Source organism: Salminus brasiliensis, chromosome 7, assembly GCF_030463535.1.
Source record: "Salminus brasiliensis chromosome 7, fSalBra1.hap2, whole genome shotgun sequence".
In the NCBI taxonomy this organism is placed as follows: domain Eukaryota; kingdom Metazoa; phylum Chordata; class Actinopteri; order Characiformes; family Bryconidae; genus Salminus; species Salminus brasiliensis.
The window spans coordinates 2143136-2160515 of NC_132884.1; the positions used below are offsets into that span (position 1 = coordinate 2143136).

Below are 17380 nucleotides of genomic sequence, written 5' to 3' on the forward strand. Positions count from 1 at the left end.
AGCCTGGAGGGAAGCACCGTATATCCGGCTCGGACACACCGGCTAGCAGACGCCAGTGACGGCCAGCGCTGTCACATCACTAGTGTGATGTGGGGGATAGCGCCATCTACCCACCCTAGAGAGAGCAAGGCCAGTTGCGCTGTCTCGAGGCCCAGGCTGCCGATGGCTAGCAGCATGATCGGGATACGAACCAGCGATCCTCTGATCCAAGTGACCACATCCCAAGATCCTCACTGCTTTGGTCGCTGCATTTTATTTTGACAGAAACTCTCATTTTGAACAAGAAAACAAAGGAATCACTCACATTTATCGTTTCTCTGATTGATAAAAAACATAATAAGCGCTCTGAACGAGCGAATATTCAGTATGGTAAAAAACATAGTGCATCCAGCAAGAACGTGAACGAACGCCTCATCTTTTTTTTACAGCAGTAAAATGATGACACTGATTCTGGTGGTCTGTTTTACTATGTGCAGCATCGTAAATCCTTTGGTGGCCCGTAAAGAATATATATTCAACCAGACAATTTCAGAATGGCCACTAGGGGGCCTGTGGAATAAGGTTTCCCACACTTTTACAGTTCCGGTAATCAAGAAATGTTGAGAAGTGTTGCTACGCTATACTAAAAGAATGTCTTACAAAGCGTGACACAGCTTGTTTGGATTGTGCTGTTGTGTAAAAACGTTAACCAGACACAAACCTTGCTTTCGTGATCGGAATAGTACTCGTTAGATTGTACGATTTTTACATTTTAAACAAATCTGAACAATTCTAATGTCAAATTGTTTGTTTTCCATCAAAGTCGCTACAACTAATTAGCAATACTTATAGTACGGTGTTGTATAACCAACCAACCAATGCTATTCTAGCTTGGAGAGCCACAGCATATCCCCTACCTCTCTCACTTCAGGCTAATAATTAGGCCAAGGCTTCACGCCTGACGGCACTGAGGTAGTAGCTTTCGTCATGTGACTGATCTCCTTTCGATTGAGTCCAGCACTGGTCAAGGCTGCGGAAAAGTGGACGTCTAAGTGGACGCAGCACCGCTTAACAAATGCACTGTTAATAGCGTTGAGTGTTGACGCACACGACTGCGCTCCAAACATTCCTCACTTATTACCAACCCTTTCTTATCAGAATCGCTTTGTTTTGCTTGACTGAAAACTGCGGCTCTCAGACGTCCAGCCGATGAGGCTGCAGGAGGCGTGGCTGACGAAAGAGCGATGCAGGATTCTGGCATTGATTTGCAGACTGTGAGGTCTCTCTCTCTCAAACACACACACACACACACGCACACACACACACACACACTCTTCCTTATCCATCACTCAGCACTGCAGAGGAGTCCACATGTAACACCTCCCCCCCCAAACAGACACTCACACAACCCCACCCTTTCTAAAGACCCAGCTGCTATACTCTGATTGCAACCCCCCACACACATCGACCCCTGACCTTCAGCGACTGATTTTAAGTCTGATAGCATTAAAAATAAGTCTAATTATTAACATATACATTAATAATAATAATAATATATAAATATCACAGCTATTAAAATAACACTGGAACGTATACTGTGCTACTACAGTAATACAGACCTGTGCTGTAACTCTGTAGGACTGTGGTAATGTAATACTTAGCTATTGTAATATTTTAGAATATTATAGTAGCATTAAAGTTCCCACATCTCAAATTGTATTTGCATTTTAATTTTCCTTTGAGCTTCAGATACAACATTTCTATGGATTTTCTACAAACTTTAGAGCTTTTATGAATTATTTTTTTTAATAATTTAATTTAAAAAAGCTTAAAAATGATTCATTTTGACACAACCACTTTCCAACGTCTTTTCTTTTCACCTCTTAGAATTAAACAGGCCTTTTTGTTACTGTGCCTTTAAGACTGAAGCTCTGTTCTGATTGGTTGCCCTATATTGTGCCTCATTCAAAAGCAGTCCAGGCTGAAACACTCCTTATAGCTTCAGCGTCAGTGGGCGGGCCTAAACTACATATATGTGAATATATATATATATATATATATATATAGTTTTTCATAATATGACCCTTTCAAAGTAATATAGTGATATAGTACTATTGCTACTGTAGTATGATATAAATAATAATAATAATAATAATAATAATATTTAAGTACAATGTAATAAAACTTACTTGTTGCCCAATACATTTCAGTACTAGTACACCAATAGAAATGGTCCTAAACTCTATCCCTCCTATAAAGTTTCCAGCGTGGACTAGTACAGGGGTATAAAGCCCCCCAGCATTGAGCTGTGGAGCAGTGGAAGGACTGTGTTCTCTGGAAGGATGGTGGTGGAGCTCCATCCAGGGAGGAGTTAGGGAGTTGAGGATGATGAGGTGTGGTGGTGATCACCATCATCTAACATACTGACCTCACTGTTGCTGTAATTGCTAAATGCAATCAAATCCTCACAGCAATGCTCCTCCAAAATCTAGTAGAAAGCCTTTTTCTCTGCACAATAGAGGCAGTTACTCCAACAGAAGCAGGATCCACTTAGAATTTAGAAGAAACCCTGATTTAGCAGGTGTCCCAATACTTTCGTCCAAGTAGTGTGTAAGGCTAATGTTGTGAACTGCTAATTGTAGTGTTATCAGAACTTCAGACACCAGCCATGTCCTAGCTGATTGTTTACGCCTAGGACCAGCACTTAAGAGGAGCCCAGCAGGTCTGAGGGAAGACTGTAGTGCAGCGGGCCAGTGGGCGAGCCGGCACACTGACCAGTGTGGATCTGGACACCTAGCCTAGCCTGTGTTTCTGTTCCAGCACTTTCTCGAGGTACAAGAGGTGTTTTCTTCACACTGAGGCCACAAATATATTCCTGTATTCACTGTGGAATCAGCCGGGGGTCACGACCTTATGGATTTCCTTTGGGAATGACCCTTAGAGGCCTTCAGTTTTGTGTGTGTGTGTGTGTGTGTGTGTGTGTGTTTGTGGTGTTTTGATTTTCTCAGGGTTTAAAGCCTGGGGTTTTGATTTACAGAGTTTTTTCCAAGGGATATTTCGTTTTTACTTCATCCCATGCTTTAATAAAAGCATAATCTTCAGTAGCTCTTCTTCATTCCGGTCACTGAATTATGATGAATGACCAAGTAGACGTAGCCTGTACTGCTGATTTGCACAGAAACGCACCTTTAATAGATGTACTGTTGTCGTAAAAGTCATATACAATTATTTTTGTTCGCAATTTCCATTTTTGCTTTGCCATTTTTCTTAATTGCATTCGTAAGTTGCTACCTATAGCCATATCATTCTGTCAAACCTTAAAACACAGGCATTTCATAGCCATTTCCGCTTTAAGCAACATGCCTAATGCTGAGATCATGGCCTATATCAAAGAATTAGTGGGTCAGTGGTTAGCGCACTGGGTTCCTGCTCACAAGGTTGTGGGTTTGATGTCAGCCATGTCCGCTAAGCTTCTACTATTAGGCCCTTCACCCTTTGGTTGGTGATGAGTCCCACAGGGTCCTATTTTAGGGCCTATGACACTGATGTGAATTGCGATAGTAATGAAGTGTGGGCAGTGTTGGGTCAGTGGTTAGAGCACTGGGTTACTGCTCACAAGGTTGTGGGTTTGATGTCAGCCATGTCTGCTAAGCTTCTACTACTATTAGGCCCTTCGCCCCTAGGTTGATGATGATTCCCACAGGGTCCTATTTTAGGGCCTACGACACTGATGTGAATTGCGACAGTAATGAAGTGTGGGCTCACAGAGGCCCTTAACCCTCTCTGTATTTCCTCTATATACGACATCAAGACCTGCAGCTTCACCAGGGTTCGCTACCCGACCCAAGCAAGACCCAAAAAATATCAGAACGTTCAGAAACCCGCATCAGGTTTATGTTTTTTCCCCCAGACGCATCATTTCCTACAAGAAAGCGAGATTTGAACCTAAATTTGAGACCAAAACCCCTCCTCCCCAAAATGTCATCTCATCAGATCGACATGATTTACTGAACTGGAGAAACTGCCAACTTCAGCAATGAGCAACAAGTCTGCATGTATTCGGTTGAGCAGTATGAGCATCAGGCCTCCGTTTTTGCTTTGCCATTTTTCTTAATTGCATTCCTAAGTGCATCTGAGCTGGTTGGTTTGCTACCTATAGCCATATATCATTCCGGGTGAAAGCTGTCGAACCCGAAAGCACTGTCATTTCATAGCCATTTCCGCTTTAAGCGACATGCCTAATGCTGAGATCAAGGCCTATATCAAAGAATCGTATGCTGTAAAGAGACATTCCGGCCCAAAAACTAGGCTAACATTTTAATGTTATTCACCGCTATTCTGTAGCGCACACCTGCATCCGTTAGCATTTCACCTCCTAGTTGTGTTCTGACCCTTTTGTATTACTTTAGCACTTGCAAAGCACTTGTAGTTCTCCACAAGCTCCTCCTCCTTTTCACCTTCAAGCTACATCATCAAGGTTGTGGGTTCGATGTCGGCCATGTCCGCTAAACTTCTACTACTATTAGGCCCTTCACCCCTAGGTTGATGAGGAGTCTCACAGGGTCCTATTTTAGGGCCTATGACACTGATGTGAATTGTGACAGTAATGAAGTGTGGGCAGTGTTGGGTCAGTGGTTAGAGCACTGGGTTACTGCTCACAAGGTTGTGGGTTCGATGTCAGCCATGTCCGCCAGATTTGGTGGAGATTTCCTGCAGATTTAACAAAGGCTACCTTTTTATGTTGGACTGGACTTCCCCTTTAAAGAGCAAAGAGCCCCAGCAGGGCAACGCAGTCACTCAGATGGTGGTCTTTAGGCTTTCGTGGGGTAGCTCATTCGTGCTCCCAGTAGGGCTGATCATGAAGATGATGATGATGGATTTTTCAAAGCCGTGTCAGATCAGCTCTGGTCCTGTGTTTGTCCTGTGCTCTGTAGTGTGTCTTTAAACACAGCTATGCAAATATCTGTTCAAAAAGGGCTCTTTATGAAACTGCTGTGACCCCTAGTGGTGAAGGATGAAAGGCTGGCCTGGCCTGGCCTGGCTTAAATATAAACAAACAAAAGGCATTGAATGGTGTTGAATGTTTTTCCTTTTATAATAATTATGATTGTTATTAATAATAATTTAATTATGCTGTCACTGTGATTAAAGTTTATTTGATCTGCAACAACACAAGCTTGCTTTACTTTGTCTTCTTTACCAGTACTACAAAAATCTCTTCTAATGGAAGTCAGTGGGCAGCAGAATTCGTGGGTTCGATGTCAGCCATGTCTGCTAAACTTCTACTACTATTAGGCCCTTCACCCCTAGGTTGATGAGGAGTCTCACAGGGTCCTATTTTAGGGCCTATGACACTGATGTGAATTGTCACAGTAATGAAGTGTGGGCTCACAGAGGCCCTTAACCCTCTCCGTATTCCCTCTATATACGACATCAAGACCTGCAACTTCACCAGGGTTCGCTACCCGACTAAAGCGCAAACGTTCAGAAACCGGCATCAGGTTTACGTTTTCTTTCCCCCAGACGCATCATTTCCTACAAGAAAGCGAGATTTGAACCTACATTTGAGACTAAAACATCTCATCAGATCGACATGACTTACTGAACTGGAGAAACTGCCAACTTCAGCAATGAGCAACAAGTCTGCATGTATTCGGTTGAGCAGTATGAGCATCAGGCCTGATTGGATTTGGGCTTAAATCGCAGGCCTGTGCAGACCCCTAAACCCATGCAGAGAATAATTACAGCTCTGTAGCTCCTTAAACTCCAACAAAAATATCAAACTATCAGAAAATGTATCGAGACTCTATCGTATCAATCAGAGCGGCGCATATGCGGAGTATCATTACGCCCTTTCTACAGAACCGCAGGTCATTCCTGTACACCAGTGGTCAGTGCAGTGGTGCAGCTGCCCTCCACTCAGGGAACTGCTCTATTTGGGTGGTAATGGACAACAATGCATTCGTTTAAGTCCACCGCTACCTCACCTGCCCCTTACCTGAAGTCATCATTATCATTATTATTATTTTATTCTTTTATTTTTTTACATTGACAGAGGAGATGGAGGTGTATTTTTGCACTTTGCACAATACCCACTTTTCCTAATCGACCTTCTGGAGAGTTTTAATAAAAGCTGCTTTCAGATTTTAATTAATTATAGGTCAAACACAAAACAAAAAAAAATAAACAAACATAAAAACTAAACAAAAACACCCCCAGTCCGTCTCGGTGGTTCTGCTCGCAAAGAGTTTAATGCTTCGTTTTTATACATGTTTTTTTTTTTAATGCAACCAAAATAAATCATTAAAAAAAATTACAAATTAACCAAAAGAAAAAAACAAATAATAATAATAATAATAATACAATAACACACACGCGCGCACACACACTCAGCAATTTATATGCCCCAAGCATTCACATTACCACTTTAGAACTCACGTTTCTGTTAAATATATAATCTATATATTTATATAGTCATGACTTCTGTACAGAGGAAATCAGGCTACAAATCATACTTTGTTTTTTATTTGTTTACCAATAACAGGCCACTGTGGAAATGTTTACATCGTACAGTCAAGTCTTGTGAGTAGCCGTTTAAGGCTTAAAGCAACATGTTTACATGCTTTGGCTGTCTCTCTTTAATATGATTCAACTGATTATTATTTTACACGTACACAAGAAAACAAACCAGAAATAATAATAATAATAAAAAAAAAAACCCAAAAACATCAACAAGCTCAGAGCTCTGTGTGCGCTTCATGTCCGATCTCCTCTTCTTCCACACTTGGCTTCACATTTGTTTAAGAGCTGCGAAACCCTGCAAAGGGACTGGAGGGGCCGGTAAACAGGGCAGCAGGGTCAGTCACATTAGTTTATTAATAAATTAGTTTATTAATAAAAAAAAAAAAAGAAAGAAAAAAAAACAAAAAAAACAACCTTGGGTCAGGTTCCACGGTCTGGAGTCAAGCTCAGTTTAGCACTTTCCTGCTTTCCTGCTCTAAACGAAGCTGCTGAGGCTTAACAAGAGGAAAACTGTTATCTGGCCAATACAGATCGATAGGCTTGGAAAGACGGCTCAGCTGGGCCTTATTAACCTCATAAACGCCCCGGCCCTCTAGAAAAGGCCGCTACGCTCTTCCAAACAAGGTCTTACACGGCGTTCTGTGAGCGAAGCCAAAGAAGGAACCACTTTTGGTTCAATAAAGAACCATTTTAGAAAAAAAAAAAAAAAAGAAAGGTTCTTTATGGAGCCACAGGAACCAAAGGAACCCTTTGTAGCACCTGCATAACAAGCTCAGGGCTGCACGATACATCAATCAGTTTTGAGTGTCATTAAATTGGTGGTTTGTCAATACTGATACTATAAAAAGCTGCAATATTCAAATGAACAAAATCCCACAAACCAATCAATCGCAATTAAGAAGCGGCATCGGGACGACGCTAATTAAGAAGCTGTTCTAGATCGACAGGAGTGGGAAGACGGCTAAACGGGGCTTTATTCGATTTCTAGAACAGCTGAAGAATATATGGCTTAGTATTTGGTATTAGCGGTGCTTCACAATCCCACCAACCAATCACAGTGGTCAGAACTGTGCTGGGCGGTACCTTAAGCCAACTGAAGACTTCTACTGGTCAAAGTCATGCAGGGGAATATCAATAATCGGCTCATCGTCGACCATAAGCAGCAATATAATCGCAACTCTAGCGCTCGGTCTGTATCGTACAGCTCTAGAAAGGTTGTAGAAAACACATTCCCACGAATTAAAGATACACAACCTGGAAAATTACAAAAAAGCAGGTTTTCCTGATGAAATTTCTCAGTGTTCAGCTGCAGAGGTTAAACGTAAGAAGCTACATCAGGAACGCTAATTGTTCTGTCTGTCTGTTCCAAGACCGACATGGTTGGAAATGGGCTTTATTATAATTACAATTTAGAAAACTGCAGGCTTAAGTGATACCTATGGGACCTATGGGGCAAATAATGCAGATCAAGGTCAAGATCGGCCTGCGTCTAGTGCCCTGTCGGTATCGTGCAGCCCTAGAAATCAAATCCTACTGAATTAAAGACGAGACCATTTTGTGTTTTTTGTTCTTTTTAAGCGTCATTTCTCAACGAAGATGTTAAAAGCTTCACTGGCAGACCTGGAAAAGCCACACACACACACACACACACACACACACACACACACACACACACACACACACACACACACACACACACACACACACACACACACACACACACAGGCCATTAGTTTGTGGTTAAGGGTACTTAGGGTGCAGCCGACAACGAGAGGATGATCTGTGGTGGCATTAAAACGCACACTGCGCACTCCAGGAATCCTCCCAGCAACAACATCACAAATATCTGCACACGATCACGTATTGCAACCAGTCCGCTTCAGAACCACTTAAACCTCAGCATGCAAATCCATCCTCCTCAATAAACTGCACCAGAGAGTCTCGAACCCTTTTGCCTTCATAGTCACGAAAAATACAACATCAAACCGAACTCCAGAGAGGGCTTCCAAGAACGTACGTGAAACTTTGCCTGTGGTGGGGATGATGGGTGAGAGGGTGGAGGGGTCATACAGAAAGAAAATGGTATATAATAATAATAATAATAATAAATAAAAAGTGCTCTGTTCATTTTCACATTGACTTCCTTCTCCTCACCCTTCCTCAAAGATCTACACTCTTAAAAATAGAGATGCTTCCAATGGTTCTCCACAGAACCACTCTTGGTTGCCTCATAAAGAATCACGTCTGCAGAAATGGATCTTTACAGAACCTTTACATCACATGACGGTTCTTTAAACCTTTAAAAAGCTTCACATCTCTACACACATGGATCTTTATGGGACTACAAATGGTTCTCCCCCCAGTGATATTCCCCAAAAAACCCTTTGCAGCACAGAAGTGGCACAGAACTGCTACAGCATGGCGATGGGAAACAGTGCAGGGCTTCACAACATCTAACTTGGTGCACCTGCACCTTCACCTGCACCTTCACCCGCATATAAACTCCAGGTTCTGGCAGAGGTGCAACTCTGCAGGCTCAAACCGCCTCCATCAGCAGCTGAAACCTCCACGTCTAGCAGTCCGAGCTGCTGACGTAAAGTAAATGTAAACAAAAGTAATGTCTGAAATGACCAAAAAAAACAAAAAGAAAAAGTAAAAGAGCAGAACTGCAGGACCGTCCCGTCCCACCTGATCTTCTGATCATGTTCTGAAGGTTGTGGTCAGGTCCTCTCCTGGTAAGGATCAGGATTGGAGGAGATAGAAGGGGAGAAAACAAACAAACAAACAAACAAACAAACAAACAAGAAAGCAAACAAAACACAAAACCACTTGGTCAGATCAGCGTTGTCCTCACGTGCACACAGTGGGCTTAAATAAAAGTGTACCGTGTCATTACTGCCCCCTGGTGGTCAGAAGAACAAAGTGCACGCAGTACCAGCATCAGAACACCAGTCTCCTTGTTTAGATTTGTGCTACATCAGAGTACTGGTCGCTCTTCACCGAAATCACCAAGAGTACCAACAAAGGAATCAACCAAATGAAAGTGCTGAAGAGCCGAAGCGTTAAGAGGAGCTGGAAGGGGGATGACGAGACAGTCAGGTCACTCTGACAGCGGAAGAGACAGAGGGAAGGTTCTGAATTGTGCTTCTGAAAATAATGAGGTGTTCGGAGCGCAGTGTGCCTCCACCAGAAATAAAATATACAAATAATAATAATAATAATAATAAAGAAATGGGGAGGGGGGGGGGGTTATGGCTGAGAGCTTCTTTCGGTTGAGAACGAGGAGCAGGAGGAAAGAACTAGAACAGCCTGTAGGGTCAGTGCCATGAAAAGGACCAGTGTAATGTCAGAAAAGTGGATATACTGGACAGTGTGAGAATAAGCTTACATTATACTATTAGAGAAAGAGCGCGCGAGAGTGAGAGAGAGCACGAGAGAGAGGAAAAAAAAAATAATCAAAGCCAGAAAAGTAAAAACAAACAAAAAAAAAGTAAGAAAATGGAAAAAGTTAAAAAGAAAAATGAAGAAAAGGGAACGCGAGAGTGACCGAGATTGAGAGTGCAAGATGAATGAAGAGCGCGAGAGAGTGACCAAGAGCATCACCAGGAGTTAGAGCTTTAGGGCGCAAGAGTGAGAGGTTGAGAGAGCGCGACAGTGTGACCAAAAGAGAGAGCAATGTCGCGCGAGAGCGTCACCAAGAGTGAGAGCTTGAGAAGGCAAGAGAGTGAAAGCAAGAGTGTGAGAAACTGCCAGAGAACAAAAAAAAAGTAAAACGCAAGAGGGCATAAGGGGGCGCGCAAGAGCTCTGAAGTTCTGATCGTTAAGCTGAAAATCGAACCCTCAACCTTCTCAGACCTGCTGCAACAGAAAACACCTGCACCTCCCAGCTCCTCCCAGCTCCTCCCAGCTCCTCCCAGCTCCTCCCAGCTCCTCCCAGCTCCTCCCGGGGTGTAGAAAGACAGGAGTCCTCTTTTAATAAAAACACAACAGCCTCTTCTTTATAAAAGTGGAAAATGAAGGGAGGACACGAGGTGCGAGAGCAGTGAAGCCGATGGGCAGGTAGACATGAGCCACTGTACAGAGTGGTCTTCGCGGCGGACCACCTGCAGCCTTACGAGTCCAACAGAGTTTTGTGTGTCTTACTTGTTTCTGCATGTAAACTTGAGAAGAAGGTTCCCAGCTCTGATCACTGGGGGTTAACAGGCCCATGGCCACACAACTGGGCAGTTTTAACATTCTGTATGCACATAGAAGTGTATGTGTGTGTGTGTGTGTATGTGTAGGGGCAGAACAGTAAAGCACAGCAGTCAGCAACATCAACTCTAAAAGAAAGCAGCTCTGACCAGATTGTAATCTGCTTAAACAGGAGGAGGATGATGATGATGAAGATGATAAAGGAACATGGAGCAGCACTTCATGAGGAAATAAGGGTTGGGGAGCAAGTCATGCTGGGAAGTGTAGTTCTTCGGTGACTGAGAGGACTACAAAAATCAACATTGGGTTGCATTTGCTAATGGTGATGAGAACCCCTAAATCCTCTTTTATTTATTTTTTACATTTTTAAGAATTTTTTGCCCAAGGACGATTAAGGATGACTACGACGGCCTTATGCAAAAGTTTGTGCACCCTCTCCGTGTCTCAGCACTTTGACAGTTGACAGATGGCTGGCTGGTCGGTCAGATTTAGGTCTCGGGCAGCAGAGACAGCACCTGCAAGCATCCCACCCAATGGCACGAAAGATCCGGCTCCGGCTCCCGTCCTTGCAAGAAATCCACGCAAGAAGTCTTCAGAAACCACACAAACAAAAAGAAAAAAAAAAGAAAACCATCATCTTCATCCTCCGAGCGCTTCAGGCGTCCATATCTCCCTGAGAGACCAGAGTGATGGAGGGGGTCTTTGTCGCAGCAACAGGAAGGGGGCCCAGGATGCAGAGAGTATGCAGCGCTACGATCCACCGGAAGCTAAATAGTGTTTTACAGTTCCAACCGCTAACAGGAAGCTAAAGAATCCAGTATCCACGGCAACTGGCCAGCTGAGAACGAATAAACAATCAAACAAACAAACAAACAAAAGCAAACAAACAAACAAAGCATTTTCCAAAAAGGCTGCTGGGGTAACACTGTCTATCTATAAAGATGAGACGTGATTGGCTAGCGGAGCAGGCGTAGCCTTGCTGGCAGAAGGGTTAAAGGGGTTTCCGAGTGCAGCTCTTGAAAGGTGGAGGCGAGGAAAGGACAGGAAAGACGAGGAAAAAAAAGGTGGTTTATCCGTGGATCATTTGTCCTCGGGGCGCTCGGGAATGCCGGCGGCGGTCAGCGTGGCCCGGTACTGCTGCAGGACGCCCCGCACGCTCTTCACAAAGCCTTTGGAGAGCGGGAAGAGTGGGAAGCCTATATCCGGGTATCCGCTCCTTTCCGGGAGAAAGCTCCGGTAGCTCTTCCTTCGTTTTTTTGGTCTGACGGCCGGCTGGGAATCCGGAGCCGTTTTTCCGGCCTGCTGGGTCGCCCCGAAACAGGATGATGCCCCTTCGGAGCTTTCCGGAGGCTCCGATCCAGCTCCTCCAACCACCGCAGTTCCCTCACAGTCTGAGCTCTGGCTTAGGTCCTGCTGCGTAGCTGCACCAGGAGGCCCACCAGGCCCCACAGTGGAGGGGCTGAGGCCCGAATCCTCCAGCTCCTCCTCGCTCCTCAGGTCCTGTTTGCTGGGGCTGCTGTGGGCGAGAGCCTGAGGGATTTCCTCCAGCGGCTCCCCCCGCAGGCCACTCACGGAGCAGCGCGGGCCTCGCTCGGACACGGAGCCGTCCAGCTCCAGCCAGCCCTCCAGACGGTGCACCAGCCTCCAGCCGCTGGTGACAAAGTGCTCGCGGATCTCCTGCTGGAACACCTCTATGGGCTGCAGGAGCAGCTGCGTCATGGACTGCACCATCTTGATCAGAGCCATCTCGTTGTAGCAGCGGCTGTTCTCGTAGCCCTCCTGCAGGCCACGGTCACTGTCGAAGCCTGCCTCGTTGTAGTAGGGCTCGTTGACCAGGATCAGGCCTGGAACAGAAGAGAAGAGACGCTTATTATTAACAACATTTTGGGGAGAAGATATTTGGAGAGGTCCTTAATAGATAAAGTCTTTAAAGCTGCAACTTTATGGATGTCCTGATCCAAGAAACACTGTTGGCTGATCCTGATCTGGGCTTGCCAAAAGCATCTTGGCACAAAATGAGTCTTAAATAGTGAAGCGAGCATCACACTGGACACGGATCGGTGTGAGATAATATAGCAACATAATTTAGGCAAGATATGCAAGAACGTCAATTAATAAAGACAATTAATTAAATCTAAATAAATAAAATTATTATTATATGTGCTTTGGTTTTGTTCCCCCAACTACTTTTATTATTATTTAAATATGGCAGTAGTGTTTAATACTGACCCTTGATCAGATTTGATTAGCCTACCTGATACTTTGGCCACAAAATGCTGCAGTAAAATCACCTCATTTTTATTCCAGTGGTCTCTGACCCTCCACCTGAAGATACTCTGCCTTCCTGCAAGTTTCAGCTCCAACCAAAATCCAACACACAGGAAGGCAGACGCTAATAACCACACTACTATTTACACTCTGACCTGATGGTCTGCTCTTTTCTGAGTGTTTTGAACACGCTGTTAAATGCTGGGTTTAGAGAAATGGTCCAACCAGCAAAGCAGAACATCCACGCAATATTTTATCTTCAGGTGGACGCCAAAAATGTGACGCCAAGAGTGTTTACACTGGCGTTTTTCCACACTGCAGCCATTTGGAGCCTGTTTACACAGGTCACATGTACACATGTGGTTTGAATCTGGATCTACTGTGACCGGATTCACTTTACACTTGTCACTAAAATGAGTCTCTAAAGTGACCAGATCAGATGAAATTCTACTTTCCAGCATGTTCAAAAATATAACAAAAGAAATGTAATTTAAAAACACAAATCAAGGTGTACATCCTCTCCATTTTACACTGGTTTCTGATCAACGCGGTCCTGCTCTGGGAGACCATCTGTGAGAGATGGTTCGAGAAACCGTGGGGGTTCTACAAAATCACTGAACAACAGAGGATTCTTGTAATCCAGTAACGGCTCGATTACAAAACCTGAAGGACCATTTAAACTGTAATGGAACAAACTCCATAACACTGCTCTCATACGCCGGTGAACAGTGTGAGAGGGAATCGAGCAAGAGGGAGCGAGACACCAAGATCCACAGTAATTATTTATTGTGTTAAATGTGGACGGGATTCGTCTTGGACCACCTCCGAATGCAGTTCGGGTGATCCAATAATGCCAGGTGTAAACAGGCTCTTTGAGATGCTTTGTTCAGTTAATTGTGCAACAGACCAATATCTATAGAAGTCAGTAGAAGTCAATATCTGAGCCAATACAACAGGCGCAGATGACCTTTGGCTGGGATTGGGACGTCCTTGTATGGCAAGTAGTTTGTACATCATTATACTGTCTGAATACGGAGACATAGCTCTGCTCACCTTGGATAGAGATGAGCACCTGCAGTAGACTCGACTTGCTGGTCCATCTCTCAGTGCCCTGATGAAGCAAAACAGAAGATTGATTATTTCAGTGTGTTTCTGCAGCTACAGACAAATTTCTGAAGAGGTCATAAATAAACAAACAAACAAACAAACAAACTTTATCCGATTATAAAAAAAAATTAAAAATAAAGGTGCTACGAATGGTTCATTAAGCGATGCCTTAAAAAAACCTCCTTTGTTTTCATAAAGAACCATGTCTAAAAGAAGTGTGTGACTGGTCAGTTGAAGGTTCTTTAGGCCAAATACAGACCTTAATGGACCCAAAAAATGGTTCTTCTACGGCACAGCTCAAAGAACCATTTGCGGCACCTTTATTTTTAAGCAAAAATAAGATAATCCTTTATTAGTCCCACAGTGGGGAAATTGACAGTGTCACAGCAGCAAAGGGAAAGCAAGACATTCAGATGTAGATATATTACCAATACACACACACACACACACACACACACACACACACACACACACACACACTATAAATAATAGACGTCAAAAATTTTGTATCAAATTGTACAAAATTATTTACAGATAAACAGATAATTGCACATATATATATATATATATATATATATATATATATAATCCGCTGGGAGCTTCACACACTTGGGGTGGAGCAGCCGGTCACTAAAATGTGTTTATTTTGAAAGTATTTTAAGTTTTATTATCTAATAATAATAAGAAATTTAAATAATATATTGTACATGTTTTTTTTCTCTAAAATGACCATTGGACTGGTTCTCTTTTGCTCCAGGGCAAAGAGCAAGAGGACCACAGGCGCTCACCTTGCCGATCCAGGTGCCCAGCAGACTGACGCACACTTTGCCGTTGTCATAAAGGTTGGGGTTGAGACGCCCACTGCACTGGGAAAGGTAGCGGAAGAGAGGGGGAACAGCGGGGTAGATGTTTGGAAGCTGGATGTCAAACAGGAAGAGTCCGTCCTCATAGGGAGTACGCGTGGGACCCTTAATCAGAGCGGAGAACAGGTCCTGCGAGAGAACGTACACGGGCCACATTACTTTCTCATGGTTTCAGCCATACAGAACGTCAGCAAATAATCATCGTACTGCTTAGTTTGTAGGATGATTACTTTTCCTCCGCCGACCTGAAGAGGTCACTCTTCTTCTTTGTCTGTTTGACTCCCAAATATACAGTAACACAGTTAACCCTCTGGAAAGTGCTGATAGTCGCCCACCTTTGCAAAGAGTCGACACCTTGCCCCCATTTGGTTTTGTGATGACCATTAAACCCTCCCCTAATGTTGATTCTCCAAGTACCCTCACCTTCATCCCACTCTTACCCCTCATTTAACTCCTCTTCTTCATCATTCTTTCCCCTCCCACAGTTCCCAATGTGTATAAGGTCCTCCTGAAATATCCTTAACTGGACTGGACTGGATCAGAATGGACTAGATTAGACTAGACTGTCCGTGACTGACCGAGCTGTACTCCTACATCTCTGTGTGCATCAATAAACTCATCAACACTGAAGATCCAATCTCCCGACTCCGGAGTCTGCCTCCTGTATCCCGGATTTCTAACGAAGGGTTCAGACTTTTTTATTTTCGTTATCTTAACGCTCATCGTCCGTTGGATTGGATATACTCACCATTCTGTCCTCAAAGGTCTTGACCATGATGCCGTCTGGCAGCGATGTGGCCAGCAAAGCCATCTCTTTCCTGACCGTACTGAAGAACTTCTTCGCTTCAGCTGGCTGAAACTCCATCTTCTTGAAAGTGTGGGTGTCTAAAGACCACACATTATCACACATTATCCATCACATCTCACAATAAGAGCTCTTATCTATGGCAGATTGTCACCTTCCATATCTAAACACATACACACTGCATGTCCAAAAGTATGTGGCCACCCCTTCTAATGAAAGCATTCAGTTACTTTAAGTTGTACTCATTGCTGACACACCCACACACACCCACACCTTGTCTAGTCTCTGTAGAGAAGATTTGGACTCTGCTGGCACCATGCCTAATGCCAGACATAGGCTAGAAGGGTTTAATAGTCTCGATTTCAGAAGAATCAATAAGTTAGCCGGTGTCCCAATACTTTTGTCCATTTATAGTGTATTCACAAACAGTGTCTCATGTCTTCAGTCAAGACTTTAGCACCTTTGGGTCACAGCAAATATATTCGAATTAGCCGAACAGCCCACAAGCCTAAGAGAGCAGAACCCCCCCCCCCCCTTTCCGGTTCTGCTCAAGAAGGGCTTGAGAAGTTGTAGCAGGTGCTTCAGAAGCGATTGTAAAAGTACCTGGTGCCCACTCCAGCACGGAGAACACCTCTCCCTTCGCACTGGTGAAGGTGACGCCCGGTTTGCCACCACTCTGCTGGCACAGGACAGGGGTGTCGCTGGGCCACTCGGAACGAACGGGAGTCTGAGGCTCAGCGGGAGCAGACGCCCTCTCCTCCTCTGCGGCGGCCTCCATCTTCTCCTCCTCCACAATGGCCACGTTGTCCAGGGTCTTCTTCAGGTTCTCCTGCAGCTTCTTGATGTCGTCCAGGAAGCGTTTCTCCTTCGTAGGTTTGGCGTCGGCTGGCGTCGTCGCCGCAGTTGCGGCTGACGGCTCTGCGGTGGGGGAGGTAGGGGATCCGGTCCACAGCTGCTCCACAGTCATGTTCTTCAGACTCTCCAGGATCTTCAGAGCCTCCTTCAGTTCGCGGAAGGCCAGCCGCGAGGTCTCTTTATTGGGCTTCTCCTCGGACGCAGGCAGGGCACCTCCACCTGGACAAGAGTGGAAGATTAGCCTACAGACATTGGAAAGCGCTTGGCCGATGTTTTCTATCGTCTATGGTTTCCATTAAAAATTAATAAATAATCAATCACAATCAATTTATTCTGATCAAAGAATTTGATATGAAGTGAAGGTTCTTTAGACCTGTAACAGAGATCACAGATCTTTATTACAAACATGGTTCTTTGGCAACCAAAAGTGGCTCTTCTATGGCATCACTTAAAGAACAGAAGTGCAGTTAGACAGTTGTGCCACCTGACATTAAGACTAAAAATTGATTCTAATGCACTGAAAATATATAAATAAATAAAAATTCTCAATTTAAAAGAGATTAGTCATGTATTTATTGAACTATTTCTAATTTCAACACTGCACTGGCACATCACGTCATGTCAATGACCTAAGAGCTCTATATATAACCTTAACTTGATCTGACTTGACGGTACTTGACGGTACTTGACAGCGTGAGCCTAACTGCCCTCTCTGAGGCTTTAACGCTCTCCCTGCTGCAACACACCTGATTCAACCCACCAGCAAATCAAAAATCAAGCCCTTCAT

At 44.1% G+C, this 17380-nt stretch overlaps 1 protein-coding gene across 1 annotated transcript in view; it reads right to left on the reverse strand.

Moving 5' to 3' along the window:
- Positions 1 to 6240: 6240 nt before the first annotated feature.
- ube2o (ubiquitin-conjugating enzyme E2O) overlaps positions 6241 to 17380 on the reverse strand; it is a 40184-nt gene continuing 29044 nt past the window's right edge. Inside the window, exons 16-20 of the mRNA XM_072683398.1 lie at positions 16342 to 16812; positions 15682 to 15818; positions 14859 to 15062; positions 14017 to 14074; positions 6241 to 12539 (exon numbers count right to left, since the gene is read on the reverse strand). Of these exons, the coding sequence (XP_072539499.1) occupies positions 11776 to 12539; positions 14017 to 14074; positions 14859 to 15062; positions 15682 to 15818; positions 16342 to 16812 (1634 nt within the window). The 3' untranslated portion in view covers positions 6241 to 11775. The remainder of the gene's footprint in view (positions 12540 to 14016; positions 14075 to 14858; positions 15063 to 15681; positions 15819 to 16341; positions 16813 to 17380) is intronic.